The sequence below is a fragment of the Temnothorax curvispinosus genome, unplaced genomic scaffold, assembly GCF_003070985.1.
Source record: "Temnothorax curvispinosus isolate PA1 unplaced genomic scaffold, ASM307098v1 QBEX01011966.1, whole genome shotgun sequence".
In the NCBI taxonomy this organism is placed as follows: Eukaryota; Metazoa; Arthropoda; class Insecta; order Hymenoptera; family Formicidae; genus Temnothorax; species Temnothorax curvispinosus.
In genome coordinates this window covers 223,244-239,698 of record NW_020221746.1, presented here as the reverse complement: position 1 = coordinate 239,698, position 16,455 = coordinate 223,244, and the positions used below count along the sequence as shown (strand labels likewise).

At 34.5% G+C, this 16,455-nt stretch overlaps 2 protein-coding genes across 6 annotated transcripts in view; one reads left to right on the top strand and one right to left on the bottom strand.

The window, feature by feature from the left end:
- Positions 1–16,455, top strand: part of LOC112462131 (malonyl-CoA decarboxylase, mitochondrial-like) — a 65,727-nt gene that overhangs the window by 18,086 nt on the left and 31,186 nt on the right. The window contains exons 1-2 of one of the 2 annotated variants that reach the window (XM_025027750.1): positions 1,402–1,539; positions 1,851–1,940. In XM_025027750.1, the coding sequence (XP_024883518.1) occupies positions 1,535–1,539; positions 1,851–1,940 (95 nt within the window). In that variant the 5' untranslated portion in view covers positions 1,402–1,534. Of the gene's footprint in view, positions 1–1,401; positions 1,540–1,850; positions 1,941–16,455 lie in introns of those variants that run through there. The other variant, XM_025027749.1, reaches the window with a different exon arrangement.
- Positions 2,380–16,455, bottom strand: part of LOC112462134 (putative phosphatidate phosphatase) — a 24,927-nt gene continuing 10,851 nt past the window's right edge. The window contains exons 3-8 of one of the 4 annotated variants that reach the window (XM_025027758.1): positions 14,278–14,382; positions 13,849–14,051; positions 9,073–9,130; positions 8,288–8,464; positions 7,624–7,741; positions 2,380–2,805 (exon numbers count right to left, since the gene is read on the bottom strand). In XM_025027758.1, coding sequence (XP_024883526.1) covers positions 2,756–2,805; positions 7,624–7,741; positions 8,288–8,464; positions 9,073–9,130; positions 13,849–14,051; positions 14,278–14,382 — 711 coding nt within the window. In that variant the 3' untranslated portion in view covers positions 2,380–2,755. Of the gene's footprint in view, positions 2,806–6,101; positions 7,545–7,623; positions 7,742–8,287; positions 8,465–9,072; positions 9,131–13,848; positions 14,052–14,277; positions 14,383–16,455 lie in introns of those variants that run through there. The other 3 variants (XM_025027757.1, XM_025027759.1, XM_025027760.1) reach the window with 3 other exon arrangements.

The window sequence follows — 16,455 nt, the reverse complement described above, 5'->3', positions numbered from 1 at the left end:
AGTCGGGCGCCTGTAGGGAAGTCGCGTCGCTCGTCGCGCTGGTGGCCGGCGGAACGGGGGCCACCACCCCGCTTAGAAAGTCGGGCGCGTTTAGTGTTAGGGTCGCTCGTGGTGGTTTTAGTCGGTAGGCTATGGGCGCGCGATGCCACGCTGAGGGTGGCTCAGGGGATTTCGGTCCTCTGAAGCGCCCCTCGTAACGGTGGTACGCGTGCGCGTAGAATCCGACACTCCCCCTCCCTTCCTCAGGGCGGGGGAGTCTTTCGAAGATTTCCACCACGTTAAAAAAAAAAAAAAAAAAGGTAGAGAATAATTTTTAATTCCTTTTAGCAATTACATTTCTATTAAGCGAGAAAGGTCAAGAAACATTTCGACTATTTTGCAACAACGTCGTAAAATTAATGCAATATAGCCGAAATGGCTTCTTAATTTTTCTTGCTTAATGGATGAAGTCACACTGCATTGTCACGAGTCTCAATGTGGCTCGAGACTCCTATTTGACCCGAAGGTGGAGATGGATTTTGCGGCCAGAGCAGCCTGAAAGAAAGTGGTAAGTGTAATTGATTTTTACGTACTATGTTACTTATGTCCAAAAATTTTCTATTTCTTCTGTTTTTACTTAATCGAATCGTTTATTTGAATATTTCAGAAAATAACGACGCTGAACGTGACATCGGAGCAGCGAGGGAATCCTGATGTGTAGCTGACATTCCGAGCAGCCTGAGAGGAGGAGGAGGCCTAGGGTAGGCATCGGGCATCAACGTACCAACACTTCTGGTAAGTGTTACTTTTTATTTTTTCTAAAAATATTATAGAATTCTTTTTTTCGTTTATCCTTGTTTAGTTGCTACATTATACCGTGTTTCGAAATATAAATTAGTAAAAAGAAATAATTTGAAAAATTTGATTCAAGTTGATTCTAACGTAGAGATCTTTTTTGGAGAAGTAATTTAAGAAAACATTAATCTGAATAATGAGATGTTAATAAGATGTTCGATGCGCGTGACAATTATTTAATCGATTCGATTATTTTTATGTTACAGAAAATATCCACGCTGGAAGGACCATCAGCTTCGCATCGAGGGAACACGATGGACATCTCGAGCAGCCTGAGAGGAGGTGGAGGCTTAGGAGAGGCATCGGGCATCGGCGTACTTAACACTTCTGGTAAGTGTTATTTTTTATTTTTTCTAAAAATATTATAGAATCTTTTTTTCGTTTGTTTTTATTTAGTTGCTACATTAAACCATGTTTTGGAATATAAATTAGTAAAAAAAAATAAATCGAAAAATTTGATTCAAGTTGATTCTAACGTAGAAAACATTAATCGGAATAACGAATAAGATGTTCGATGCGCGTGACACGTATTTAATCGATTCGATTATTTTTATGTTACAGAAAATATCCACGCGGGAAGGAGTATCTTCGCATCGAGGAAACAGTAACTGACATCCCGAGCAGCCTGAGAGGAGGCCTAGGAGGAGGAGGCCTAGGAGGTGGAGGCCTAGGAGGAAGCATCAGGCGCCGGCGGAGCAACATGCGGTAAATATAATTTATTTATACATATACACATATTATATCTTATACTGATGAGTCATTTACTTTTTAACCGGATAGTTATTCAGAAAATAAGAGTTAAAGAAAAATAGTTATTTTATTTTAGAAATTCTATAGAAGCTTATGTTCAATGGATAGAGTATTCTTAAGAAATTACAAAATTATTTCATTAAATTTGCTTAATAAACAATAATATAAAATTTAGTGTTTATATAGTAATCATTTTTTGAAATATTGCGACTGTCTCTCTCTCTTGCACCCTGCTTTAATTCGGATTCTACATTTCTTTGTTACAGAATCATCGTAGCGACGTTGCAGAATAACTCCGCTGTTGTGCTGAATGCAACACAGCAACACACGAAAAAGGCCGGGATGGCCTCTCTCAGGTTTCTCTCTGGTATTACGTAGCCACGTTCATTTTCCGACACTGCCGATAAATCATTCTACATTTGCAAACTGGCACGGACGCGCACCAAAATGATGTTTTATTGGCAGTGTCGGAAAAAGGAAAAGTGAGAGAGGAAGAGGAGGGCTAATAATATAAATATATAAAATAAATTAATATTTATCGATACATGTAAGATATAAATATTAAACTGATTCTCAACCAATTATCGGCCCCTCATCAATGATGTTCCAAAATTAAAGACAAAATCTATAATTACAGGATAATAAATTATTAGACATAAAATACATTTGAAGTACGTCAAGGTTTTAAAGTTTTTATTATATATATTTAGAAACTAATAATATGTATATTGCTGTGTATTAGTTATAAACATATCCCTTTCTAGATTTGTACATATAATATATATATCACTGCGATTATTTCTGCATCTTGTAAAAAGATATATATATATATAATAACTACTAACTGCATTTACTTTCATAAAGCTTAGTTTTAAATATATAAAACAGATTTATAATAGAAAACCCTACATAATATATGTATATTGTATAGGTATATGAGGTAAGATAAATGTACCTAAATATATATCGAAGAGGGTCTTTTAAGTACACTCAATAGTTACTTGTTATCTTATATAGAGAGATCCTTGTCTTAGTATTAATTACATAAAGAAAAGTTCGATATCTAAAAGATGTAATCAAACCATATATATAAAGTCATTATATTGAATGGATCATTTATGTGAAATTTTAATTAGAATCGCGTCTGCGTATGAGATCTTCCGTATTTCTATTAACTCCGCCATACGTTTGCATTCTCATTTGCAGCGGGCTTGTTTCGTCCTGCAATTAATAAAAATAATTAGTCAGATCAGAATTGATAGAAAAAATTTTTTTTATATGAAACACATTAAATTATGAAAATAAAATTTTAAAAATTATACAGTAGTATCATAAAATGTGTGAGAAATGTATATATAGAATTAACGTATCGTATACATTTAATGATGAATTATTATTAGTGCAAAATATAATGCGTTTATACAGTAACAATTATAACGATTACTATACAATTTTTTAAAAAAATGTTATAAACTTATTATTTATATTTATTTGATTAAGAAATATATACGTGAAATATGAAATTAATAATTAAATGAGTAAAATGGGATAAAATGGGATTATATTTCTATATTTTATGTGGAAAAATAAGTATATTATGTGAATAATATAAAAGCATGTATATGTGTATAATGCGTCTTAAACAATAAGATTATTACCTGGAATAGCTCAACAAAATTATAATGCCACGAAATAGAAATACAAAAGTAACTTATCGTAAGCAATCTGCGATAGCGGAATTTAAAATGCGTTTTACATAAACAACATTTTAATACAATACATATACGTCTATTGCAAAATAGTACTGGTATTATCTATTATTGCCAAATTCGTATACTTACAGTTACTCCGTAGTCAGTTAAAATTAAAGTAACTTTGATTTATTGCATGCAAAAGTTGCCAAGATATCTCTCTTTCTCCCTCTCTTCTCTCTACCCCTATCTACCTATATTTTCAATATTTATTTTAATATATACATACCAAAATTTAAGTGTTACAAGAAAAAATGGAATATTTATAATTGTGATGCCTGCATCAATTAATTAGGTACAGGAACTTTCACAGCTGTTTGTTTAAACTTTATATTTCCAAGAGATTCCGTACATTCCATGCGTGTAGATAATAATAGCAGGCATGTTGACACATATATAAATATACGCGATATATAAGACGAACATTTGATGATTCATATCTATTTGATGCAACCCACATTCCTTTCTTTCCTCAAAAGTCTCAAAGCTGATTGTTTCTTAAATTTTTCCTATTTTACTTATAATTATTTAATGTTTAGCATTAAATATTAATTGCTGTGATAAAACCGTGAACTTTTCTGTTAAAAGAAAAAAAAACCGAAATAAAATTAACGAAATAAAGTACTTAATTTTCTTTTTATACTTTAATCGCTGAAATTTACTGCAAATGTGCAATTCTTCTTTTTACATATCTAATTTGTTATAATCTCTTAGTTTATAACATTTAACATTTTTATATCCAACAACTTTGAAGATAATCACTGTTTTTTGTTCAACTTATAGAAGTAATTTATCGTCAGAACAGCGCGATTGAAAGACTGGTCAATAAGTCTAGGACACTTTGTACAGCCATGCTGAAACTTACGTGTACAGAAACTCTACCACAGCGATGAACAGCTGTAGAGATTAAATCGACTAAATGACTCGCTTAAACATTAATCACGAGTAGCCGGCCGTGAAAGGTGCTCGCTTTCTGACTTGAAGGATGATGCGCGGCTTATCCCACGATCGCGGTCACCGCGGCGGGAATGTCTTTTTCAGTGGTGTGAATGTAAATCAAGGACACAACATGATGCGTGATTCATAACTCAATAATTTATTTCTACTATACAGCATTTATCAGCGGAGCTGCCAAATGTGGCACTTTGCGTGATTAAAAAAAAAAAAAAAAACAATGACGGTGAGTTTTGTATAACATTTCTTACAGAAATCAATTCGTAATACAATTTCGACGTATGTTTGACGAATTTGTGTACATATATATGTATATTGTATAAGTGTAAATCGCTGAGAATTGGATCGCAGATTAATTATTCAAAAACTTTATAAGTCTTGTAATATAGTATGATCCCGTTTCAGTTTTTCAGTTTTATTATGTGCTATTTCTTAATGCGATCAAACGTGTAATTTATCATGTGCATATCATCATCTAAATAATTGATCGCGGCGATCAATCGAATCGACGCGTAATTCGTAATAATAGACGTTGATAACCTAACTTGTGCTAAACATAGATTTAATATTAAATAGAATATCAAACAAATCTTAACTTTAATTTTTGCTCAATTCTTTGATAAATCTCGAATTTACTTGCTCTTTATATATTTATAGTAACTTTCTAAGATTTTATTTTAAACATAGTAAAATAATTAAACTTGCAATTAATATTTTGAAACAAAAAACTTGTCCATTTTAAGTAAATAATAAATAACGTTTTTTCACAACTCGCGAATTATATTAAATGGTCCAGTATTTTAATTCGAGATTCCTGGTTGATCCAAGAATTGATTACTAAAAGTAAAATTAAGAATTCTGAGATATCGTGTATCACGCGCTTATTAACAACATTTGAATGCAATATATCATTCAAAAGATAAAAGAAATATCTTACATATAATACAAATATTATAGGAGCAACATATAGTTATAACAATCTTCGATTCAATTGAATAATTAAAATTTCGTTATCGAGATTTTTAAAGCTCTGCTCAAACCAAGATAACAACAATTAAAGTATCGGCACGTGTGTGTCCATATAGGAAATTTATATACATAATATGACGTGTAAATACAATTTTTCATAAAATAAATAAAATTTTATATATGCGGCTAGTCTTATCGTGTGATTTTCTATACCATTATTATTGAATAATGAATACTTTCAATTAAACTATAATATATTGCCAGTGTACACTTAATTAGAATTTTAAAGCACCATATACCATGTATATTTTACTACTTTAATTAAATACATTTCAGGATTAAGATTATGTATACATCTTCAATATTCGCGCATCGATTAATGCCGTAAAAAGTCATATAGAAAGTCGACCTATGGCAAGAATTCCTAAATATAAGAACCTACCTTCTATTAATCAATGTACCTATATATTTTGAAAAGTCTAGCAATAAATTGACCGAAATTGGAAGTAAATTAGTCTTCCTCGCAAAAATCAGATGGATTAAAAAAGATTAGAACAAATTTATTTCATAGATTGTGACAATTAGATTCCTAATTGTCGGAATTAGCGAATGGCTTCAATATTGAACTTCTTCTTATCTTCATTTGTCCATTTCATAATTATCGCGCGAAAAACAATTAAATTCTAGAAAAAAATTAATTCTTTATTTACTTTCATCATCAAAGAAATATAACATTATAATATATTATAGTAATATTAATATAATTTTTATTTAATACAATTCATTGTATAATATAATATTGTTATTTAAAACAATAAATATCTATTTCATTTATTATTATAAATTAAATTTTATGTCAAACTTTTTAAACAAATAAAATAAAAATTAAAAAATTATTAAAAATCAATACTCCTGATGCCGAAGTTTAAGTATTTATTGTCACATAAATAAAATTTATCTCATCTGGGCTTTAGTTTATCTATTATTCGCAGTCTTAAGATACATTGAATTATCTTGGGACGTTACAAAGTAAAGTCATGAGGAAAGTCATGTGATACTTTGTGGTGCTTTTACACTAGACAATGATTGGTGATAATTCACGTTAATTATCGTAGATAATCCGCGTTAAACCGTAACACGTTTATAGAGTGAGGTCGAGAACGATTTAAATCTTAAACATTATCGACATCTCTTTCCAAGTCTCTTTTACAATCCGAATGCACCGTCATGGCGATTCTACTACAATCTATCTACTTTGCAGATTAGGCCAATGTAAAACATAATGAGGAGATTTTTGCTGTTTGTAGAAAAACGGTCGTCTCCTCGATGTATATTCGAAATTTTTTTCAATATACCGAACACATTTTAATTGTCGCACAAAATAGACGAGCTATTAGAGTAATAAAACGAAGAGAATAATATAAATTGTAAGAAAAATATACATATATATTAATATAATACAAAATTGTACTTCCGATCATCGAGTTTCCAGTACTCATAAATAAAGGAATACTCATACAGAGAATGATCGGTCTACATTACGCTAAACGTAAAAGGATCAAAAGCACCGATCTATCTATTAAAAATAAATATGTCGCAATAAAAGAAAATAAATACATCTTTATCGTTATATATCTAAAACTCCGTAAATATCGACTATAAAAATAAGAGACATTCCTCTTCATTTCCATTCAATGCAAACTGATTCTTCGTAAGATATTCTGATCTTTCGCTAACCAGTCGCGAAAAACGTTACACAAACATAGGCTTCTAGAAACATACATCTATCCTTCGAGCGCTACTAAAAGCTAAGAGATAAAGCATAATAAAGTAAAAGAAAAATTATCACTCCTCGTTGCAACAAAAGTCACTGCGTTCCATATCAGACACGTTCGCATAATAGACCACACAAAGCTCAACGAAAAACAAACAGTATTTAGCAAGCCGTAGCTACATTGCACTCTAATTCTTTTTTCTTCTCTTTCTCATGATCCGTACAGCGATAACGAAACTCAAATAATTTGTATAACAATTAGAAAAAAATACGGCGAATATGCAATAGTTGGGAAACGAATTCCAAAATAGTAACATGATTTACTATTTTGGAATTAGAAAAGTATTTCCTGAAGGTCTTCTAAAGCTCTCTCTCTCGTCGAGAGCTAAAAACGTCTGAAGAAGAAACGCTGGAGAAGGCTACGTCGATAGACATGTCCGGACTATCTGAGATCTAATCTCATCTGATGTTTCATGAGAAATCCAGAGATCTTTTTAGCTTCTCGAGGACAACTAGAAGACAGTTACGGCCTTGTTGAGATCAGCAAGCGAAGAGCGAGCTCGTTATGTCAACAGTTGCGATTACCAGTACCATTATTCACCTGTATGCCGGTGACGCCAGTCTCTGCTTCGTAATCGGTAGTTCGATGCTTCTCTGTGGAGCAGTGTTTCTCCCTGTCCTCTTTGAAAAGATCTGCCACGCAGTGTGCCTAGGGAAACATTCATAAAAATCTCGATCGCTCTATTTTGCCTTGTTAAGTAAGTTTATATATGTACATCAATCAATCTGACAACATCACGATTAATTATATTTATATATTAAAGGGTATAACATCTGATCAGATTTTGATAGAAAAAAAATTATTTTAATCTTCAACCAGAGGAATATTGTTGACCAAGTGTTTATATTAATATTTTAAATTACTAAACATCTAAATATTTTAAAATTTTAACCACACAATTATCATATTATTTTCGAACATTAAATAATAATTATATATATATTCAAACATCTTTCATAATTCGTCCAATTATACGTATAAGATCTTAAGAGATTGATTTCAAGAGATTAATTTTTAAAGATAATATTATAAAATCATATAATAGGTTGGCCAATAAGTCCGAGTGCGGTTTTTACTTATAAATGTTACTTATAAATAACCGCACGGACTTATTGCGGCCAACCCAATACTTCAGAATTATTTTTTGCAATTAATCTTCTGCCATAGGAATATTGTATAATATGATCGACTTACCATCACTAAAGCGCTGATTATGCCGAGGATAGATCCAGCGAGCACGTCGCTCCAATGATGTTTATAATTGGAAATTCGTGTCATCGCGGTAAACCAGGCCATGAGCAAGCATAGAAGTTGAAGGAAGTGTCTAAGTAGTTTACTGCCCTTCCATTTCATTCTTAACTGTAGATACATCTAAATAATCCCAAATTCGATTATCCCAATGATCAATTAAAAACTTGATCGAATCACGCGACAGATAGTTTTAATTAAAGTTTCAATTAAACAGGAAAAATCAGCCGAAACATTTTCCTAAAAGCTATCTTGTTATTGATACAAAATAATAAAAATAACATACCATGTAAGTATAGATAAAACGCAAATAGAAAATTTCAGAGTGCAAAAAAAGAACTCAAACAATTTAACAAAATTCTACAATTCAATTAAATAATTCGCACTTTTACTTTATTCACTACAATTATTTTCGTTTATTATATGTTGATAAAATATAAAATCAAATAATTCAAATTTAATTTAATATTCGGAGTATAATTACTTTTATAATCACCAATATGATTATCGTATTGACTTAGCTTTGTCACGAAAGTGGATCGAACTGTAATCGAATGTAACGTAATCGATGCTTCACGTATTAAATTATGTAAATTGGTCCTTGGGGCCGGAGATTTTAAAAACCGTCCGCAGACTGACACGCTCGTATTAGGTCAGTTGAATGATTACGATCCGACTCGCACGAATTGTATAAATCAATGCAACACTTGCGTAACATGAGGATTACTTACCGCAAGATAGATCATGGTGTAGGCCGAGAAGGACGAGTGACCGGAGGGAAACGATAATCTGAAACGATCAATCGTGCTGCGTCAAATAAATCCCATTTATCGATCGGAGTATATTAGAAAGAGTGGAAAGAAATTTCTTCCTCTCCTTCGATCTCTTCTCACGATCCTCGCGTATGTACGCGCATGCATTCCTCCTTGCGCTCTCTCTCTCTCTCTCTCTCTCCTCCTCCTCCTCCTCCCCTCCCCCTATTAATTTTATCGCGATTAATTCCGAGGCGTATAGCGTGCCGATTACGATCGACGGGACGACGAAGAGCAGCGTACAGCCGCGAGCGACGGAGAATACGAAGAAGAGGAGGCCGAACCGCAAAAAACGGCAGAGAAAGGGCGGAAAGAAGACTCGATACTTATATCTCCCTCTCGCCCTCCATCTTTTCTCTGTTCCTCTCGAGAAACTTGCTCTTAAAAAAAATTTCGACGGCGCATTACATTAATTAGGACCTCGCTATTCGGCAGCGACTGTTGGTTTGAAACTGAAATTTATGACAGCTGTATCAAAACCCTTGGGTCACGCATAAGAGTGCGTGAAAGATTTTCAAGACTTGACAATATATTTACTTTTATTCTTCCAACAGTTACAAGATCAAATTTTCACCTTCCTTTAAATGATTTTCAGGAAAACTTTAAGGCGCTATTTTTCGACAGGATCTAATTTAAAATTATAAAAATCATTCTTCTACTATTATATTTTTTGACGAGTTTTGAGAAAATTTATTTTAAAAAGTCACGCATCCAAGATTTAACCAGATTGTAAGGGAATCTCTGTCAGAGAATTTTTCGTCGTTAAAATTAACATCTCGCGGAGATGTACTCTATATATATCTCTCAACACGCTAACATAAATTCAAGAACGTAACGATATTGGTAGAGTTACGTTTACCTTACGATATTGGTGGCAGCGAACGAAGAAAAAAGTTCTTTCGAAGTGTATTTCTGCGCACTTATGTACTCGTAAGTCTCAAGGAGCTAGACAACATTGGTAAATGATGGATCAATGAAAGATACTGCTCGCCCTTTTCGTTTATTCAAAGCTCCCTCTCTCCTCTCTCTCTCTCTCTAATTCTTTCACTTAGCGCGGTCCCTTCGCCTGCTACCGTGCGGAGAAAGACGACCGAGAGCTCGAACGCACCAAGGGATCATGAATGAATTCTCTGTGTGGCGTCGCCTCTTTATCGTCAAGATTCCTCAAATCTCTCTATATACATAAAACTGTCCCTGTGGCGGCCGGGCCACGCGAACCAAGAGCGGATGACCTGTGATACGGTCGAGTACGCGTGTACGTGGCACCAAAAGAGTACCGGCTTCGTTAGAACTTGTAACGCACAAACCGTCCCTTCTTTTTGTTCGCTTACACTTACACGATAACGTCCGCTTCATCTCCCCGTCTTCCTCGAGGGCGAGGAAGAAAGGAGGAAAACGACGAAAAAGAAGAAAGTCGAACACACATGACGTAAGCTCGTATAGCGCTACAGTATACAGTATACGCTACGCTGATCGCGACTCGCGACGTTTCGTGGACTCTGGAACCTTGGAGTCTGGAGACTATACTGCGAAGACGGAGACTACCGAATGCGCGGAGAGAATCGAGATCGATCCCCTATGTAGCTGTAGTTGTAGTTGTAGCTTTTCTTCTTGCATATTCGACGTCGCGAATCCGAGTTAGACTACTTTCACACGATTTCGACGTAACATCGGTGCTATGTGCGATCAACTTGAATACACACGTTCATGCGGACTAAAATGATGTTAAGAAGAATTTGGCGCAGCTGGGCACTGTGTATTCCATCTACTTGCCCCAGAGAATTTCAAAAGATCAATACAAGTTAAGCTTGTTGCGAATAAATGAAGAGTTAAGAATAAAAAAAAAAAATATATATATATATATATATACTAAAAGTGAAAAATTAAGTTTTCCAATATTAATTTTCTTAATTAAAAAAACGGCTAAAGCTAACAATAAATGTCGGCAGTCTTTCAGAAAAGAAGCAGGGGGGGTTTCGAGGAACGCTTCAACGCTTCTCCTTTCCAACCGTCTCTGTTCAGCATCCAACATCCGAATGTGATCCGTCACGTTAAATCAATTTCGCGAGTCGCGGGCGTTTATTTCTTACGCATTTCCTTCACTTCTAAAAGATAATGACGTAGGTAGATATGCGTTAGGACGTGTTGGTGGGCTCGGGGTTATTTCTAGTAATAAGCCGTATGTAATCCTTCGCACGTCTCCTCGAATTCACGCGTGTCTAAACGTCCTAAGTCCTAGGCGCGTCTCGCAAACCCCTTACTTTGAGCTCTTCGCACTTCGTCTTTGAGACTATCCCTTTTCGCATTTCGCGTTCACTGGCACGATAAATCGGAGGAAATTGCGGAAATAGCAAATGTACAAAAGGAAGAGTGACTGAGGCGCTTTTCAGAAACTCCGCCTTCGTTTCTGCTTTCATTGCAGTTTTGTAAAAAAAAAAAAAAAAACAACATATATGCTCAGCTTATTGTTAACTACTCCTCGCGAATGTCATCATGAAAAAATATTTATCGTATTTTTTATATAATACCTTAATCACAAAAGTTAATAGTGAATGACGATAGTATTTCATAAACTGTAAGAATTTCTAGAAATTCAATAAAAAATGTAAATCTCGTTAAACCTAGTTAAATATTGAAAGAATGTAAGATTTTTTCATCATTTATCATTGATTGTATTCACTTTCGCATTACGAGTTTTCGAATCGCCGATCGCTATTGTATGCTGGCGGCAATAAGCGGGATGCATATACGCGGATAATTCGGGCGTGTAATAGCATTTCCGTTAGCCAAGGGGAAGAGAGAAGAGAAGAGAAAGAATTGCACGATCTGGCATGAATCTCGTTCATGCGAATCGTGTCGGCAAAGCCCGCAGGCAAAGCGCTGCTCATTGTCATTCGCCATTCGCCATTCGCTACCGTGGCTCTTTTTTGTGTGCGCGTGTTCGTATCCGTTAAAACCGGCCTTCGGGGTATGTATGTATGTATATCCGGAATGCGCAAAAAGGTTTCCCTACCCGAGCAACAACAAAGCTCGCACACGTGAAATAATCAATTCAGAAAACGTTATGAAAGCTTGAATTTTATCCAAACTATAAATAATGCGTTAAATAACATCAGTGATGTTAGCAAATATTTTTTCAGATACAATTTTACAAGAAAATAAATTTCACTTTTTATTTGAATAATTCTTAATTAAAATTTAAGTTTACTTCAATTTTTTATAATCTTGAAAAACTCCCATCTTTCTGCAATATTAATGAGATAATTTAACACTATTTCAATTATATATTTTATCTTTAAAATATTTAAATTTTTGAGGTTTTTAAATCAAATTTTTCTCATAGAGCCTAATTATTATTTTTATAATATAAGCGGAGATTTTCTTAATTTTTCTATCCAGACAAATGTATTTTAATTTCAAAAATTTATATTTCTTATTCTTCTTTTGAAAGAATCAAATTTCTCAATGATATTTCATTTCATAGTTACCGCCTACAAAAAGAAATACACAAACGAATACTGCTATAATTAAAAAGAAAAATGCGTACAAATAACTCGAAAAGACATAAGCAGGATAAATGAACTCAAAAATCAATTCAAATGACAATCGCGACCGTCTTTCTTTCCGCCCCTTCTTTTTCCCTCGTAGGGAGTCCCCAAGGGAGTTTGCTCCCTTTTCGGTTAGACGCACCAGTGCGCACTCAGTGCACATTAAAGCCGTCGTACGCACAAATCAACGTAAAGTGTACGTTTAATATAAATGAGTCAAGTCACAACATTCTCAATATTCTTTCGTGTGCTATTTGGTAAAATATGTATTGGGCAATTTGGGCATTTGGTCAGTCAAAATATTTGCGCATTTTACTTTAAATATTAGAGATTAAATTAGTGTACAATGGCTTTAATGTGCACTGAATGTGCACTGGTGCGTCCAACCGAATTCGCTATCTTAGATTATCGCAAATTATCGTTTCGTCTCGTGTTCATAAACTTGTTTCGTACAAACGCAAAGTCCGTAGATCATTAATAAAGTAAAAATAATGAAATACGACGATTTCCCTTCTCGCTTCTTCGTTCAATCGCACGCCTCGCCTGTAATTGTTGGCGCAATTGTCACCGTCACGCGATCTAAGTGACAAGTTCAGGGTATTGCCCTGAAGATCCATCGATGCCGGCAGTCGGCTGGCTGCTGCCGACCGCATCGAGACCGAGAATAAAACTCCGAAAAATCTGCGATATTTGTATACCGAAACCATATATAAACGCTGGCCGTATCGCCTAACTCTGCACGATTAAGCTTTATCGATTTACCACGAGCAAGTTCACGTCACGATTCATATGTAGTCGCCGTGTAAAGAGGATACTTTCTCCCTGATCGATTATGTAACTTTAAAAGAAAGGAAAACTTTACCTCGGTAGCGGTTAATTGATGTTAATGAAGAAAATCGCGGACTATGTATATAGTAATATAAAAACTTATATTTCCATAAAAAGTAAAATATAAATATACTAAATATAGTAACAAATTTCGAGTAACTATTTGTCAAAAAATTATACGACGGATAGACACACTTCGAGATACGCGGGATTACGATCGAGAGACCAGATAACATTCGTGTTGCGGCAGATTAAGATACTCTATCTCCCTTTAAGCTGATGAGAAATTCAGAAATGTTTCTCGCAACAGATCTCTTACCTGACTTCCTTTAGCAACTTGGCCGAGATTCCTGATGCGGTACAGTGGAAATCCTCAATATATTTGTGTTGATACTCAGGCAAGTTGCAGTCAACATTGGGTACGCAGAGCTTCATGAAATGTGGCCGTAGCCGACCTATGCTGTACTTGGCGATGTCCGTAGTTAAAACGGTGCAGGCTGCACCAAAACCGAACACACCAACCTGCGAATGTTACGTTATTTTTTATAGTTAATTTACATTATTTTTATAGAGAGATACGAATTGATGAAAAATAAATCAACTTTTAATGTAACTTTTAATTAATAAAAATTGGAAAGTTAGGGAAGAAATCTGGATAAAAATTTAAATTAACTTTATATATGATTCTTTTAATTCATAAACATTTTTAAATAATACACAAATAACTTTTAAAATTAGTAAAACAAACCTTTTGATAAGCATTCCACAGCCATGGAGGTATGGTGTATCCAAAAAGCACATTCGCCGTGTGTCCAGAGAAATGCCTCCAGTGCAGATACTCCCCTATGATCATCTAAGATCAAAGAAGATCGAAATTGCTTAATCAAAGATTGCGTAATATCGAGCATCATTTATACAGTTCTTAATTTATTAATACGTTTGCGACGTTAAAAAATGTCCCGTTGCAATATTTTCCTAACATTGATTATATACATAAGTATTTGTGAATACTATAACTTATATGTATAACGAAAAATCTATATTTCACAATTGTCATAAATAATTTAAGAAAAGACCGACTTTAACTTCGTGGAAGAATCGCTACTCGGACATCTGACATGTTCCAAACAGATGTACGACATGTAATCTGATATAATCTTTTTTCAACATTTTATAAAACTTGGCATTTGTGTCAAGAGCATTTTGTGAAACTTCAGACCACGGGGAAATCTCGATCGAAAAGGTGTTACAGTTCGAGAGAGAGAAAGAGAGAGAGAGAGAGAGAGAAGAAACTCAACCCTCTTTCTCCTCCCTACATTCTACCGATTGGTCATATTTCTGACGAAAGCGAGTTAACTAGGCCAGATCCCGGATAAAGGTCTGCCGGGTGATACAGCGATACAGTACCCAAAGTTCACGAGGCATGCGTAAAATACGACGGTGAGCGCGCGGCCGTCCTTCTTTCTACCTGTTTCTACCTGAACCTGAACCCCTCCTTGATCCCGAGGGAACGTATCGTGTAGAGCGCGAGCAATCTGTTTTCCCTGCGAGTGTGAGTAGGGAGAGATAGATAATAAAGGTAGCCAGCTCCGCGAGAGACTCGACATTCTCGACAAGAACGAGGAAGGGGTGAACCCTTCTCGGATTGCTGCGCGTCCAGGTACAGGAATGCGTATATCTATAAAACGTATAAAACTGCACCAAGGAACGTCAAAGTAGAAGGTGCAAGAGAAATAATAAGAGAGATGCTGAATAGAGACAGCCCCAATGTCAAAAGAGAAAAAATGATGGATACAAATAAGCCATCGTAAAATCTATTTATTATGTGGTCAAAACGTCAGAAACGTCAGAAAATAATAAATTAGCCTTAAATCTTTTCACAATTGTTCAGATAGGTTTAAATACATATATATATATATATATATATATATATATATATACATATATATAATTTTAAACGTAAAATCGTACAATACATATATATATATCGTATATATATTCACCTATTTTAGTAGGATTCTCGATTGCATTTTTTTAAACAAATGTTTTCCACTTAACAGTTCTTGAGATTTTGTGCATTTCGCAAGATCGTATCTTGCGCGCAGATAAATGAGATTGCGTTAGACCTAGCTATAGACAGTTGGATTTTTCCCCGAAGGACTTGTCCATTCCGAGGAACTCTTTGAAATCGCAGAATGGATCTCACAACGTGTGCAACCCCACGTGCATGAAATAAGAGGGTTGAGATTTATTTCGGCTTTGATCACGACATATTCTCTCGCGCGCGATATAATCACTTGTCATTCTTTCCCAGCATAAAACACGCTTGCTTAACGAAGTAAAGACGATTGTGGAATCGGAGAAGGATTCTCTTTCATCTTCATACTTTCATACTGCTACGTAAATAAGCGTGACCATATCCCCCGAGAGAGAGAGAGAGAGAGAGAGAGAGAGAGAGAGTCAGACGCGGCATAATGTGGCGAAACTATTACTTAAATAGACGCTGTTTACCGTTCATTTTAGCAATTATATCTGCCAGATTTATAACGGCCACGCGAGAAAACGTTCATGAGGCGCGCGAGCAGAACATTACATGACTATAATCCGAGACTGATTAGATGTTCGTGTATCAAATTGCGAAAAATAAAAGATTGCTTCAGAATCACGGTAGTTCCAGAATTGTTTAACCGCTGAAAATAGCAAACATGAAAGATAATAAGATTAACACAATATAATTTTTTTCTTTAATTTCTTTAACTTCATATTTTCATATTGATTTCATTATCGTTCTAAGTATATCATTAATTTCATAATTATTATTCTCTTATTAAAAAAATTATTTAAGATTAAAACGTAATAGAATTTCTCTCTCTCTCTCTCTCTCTCTCTCTCTCTCTCTCTCTCTCTCTCTCTCTCTCTCTCTCTC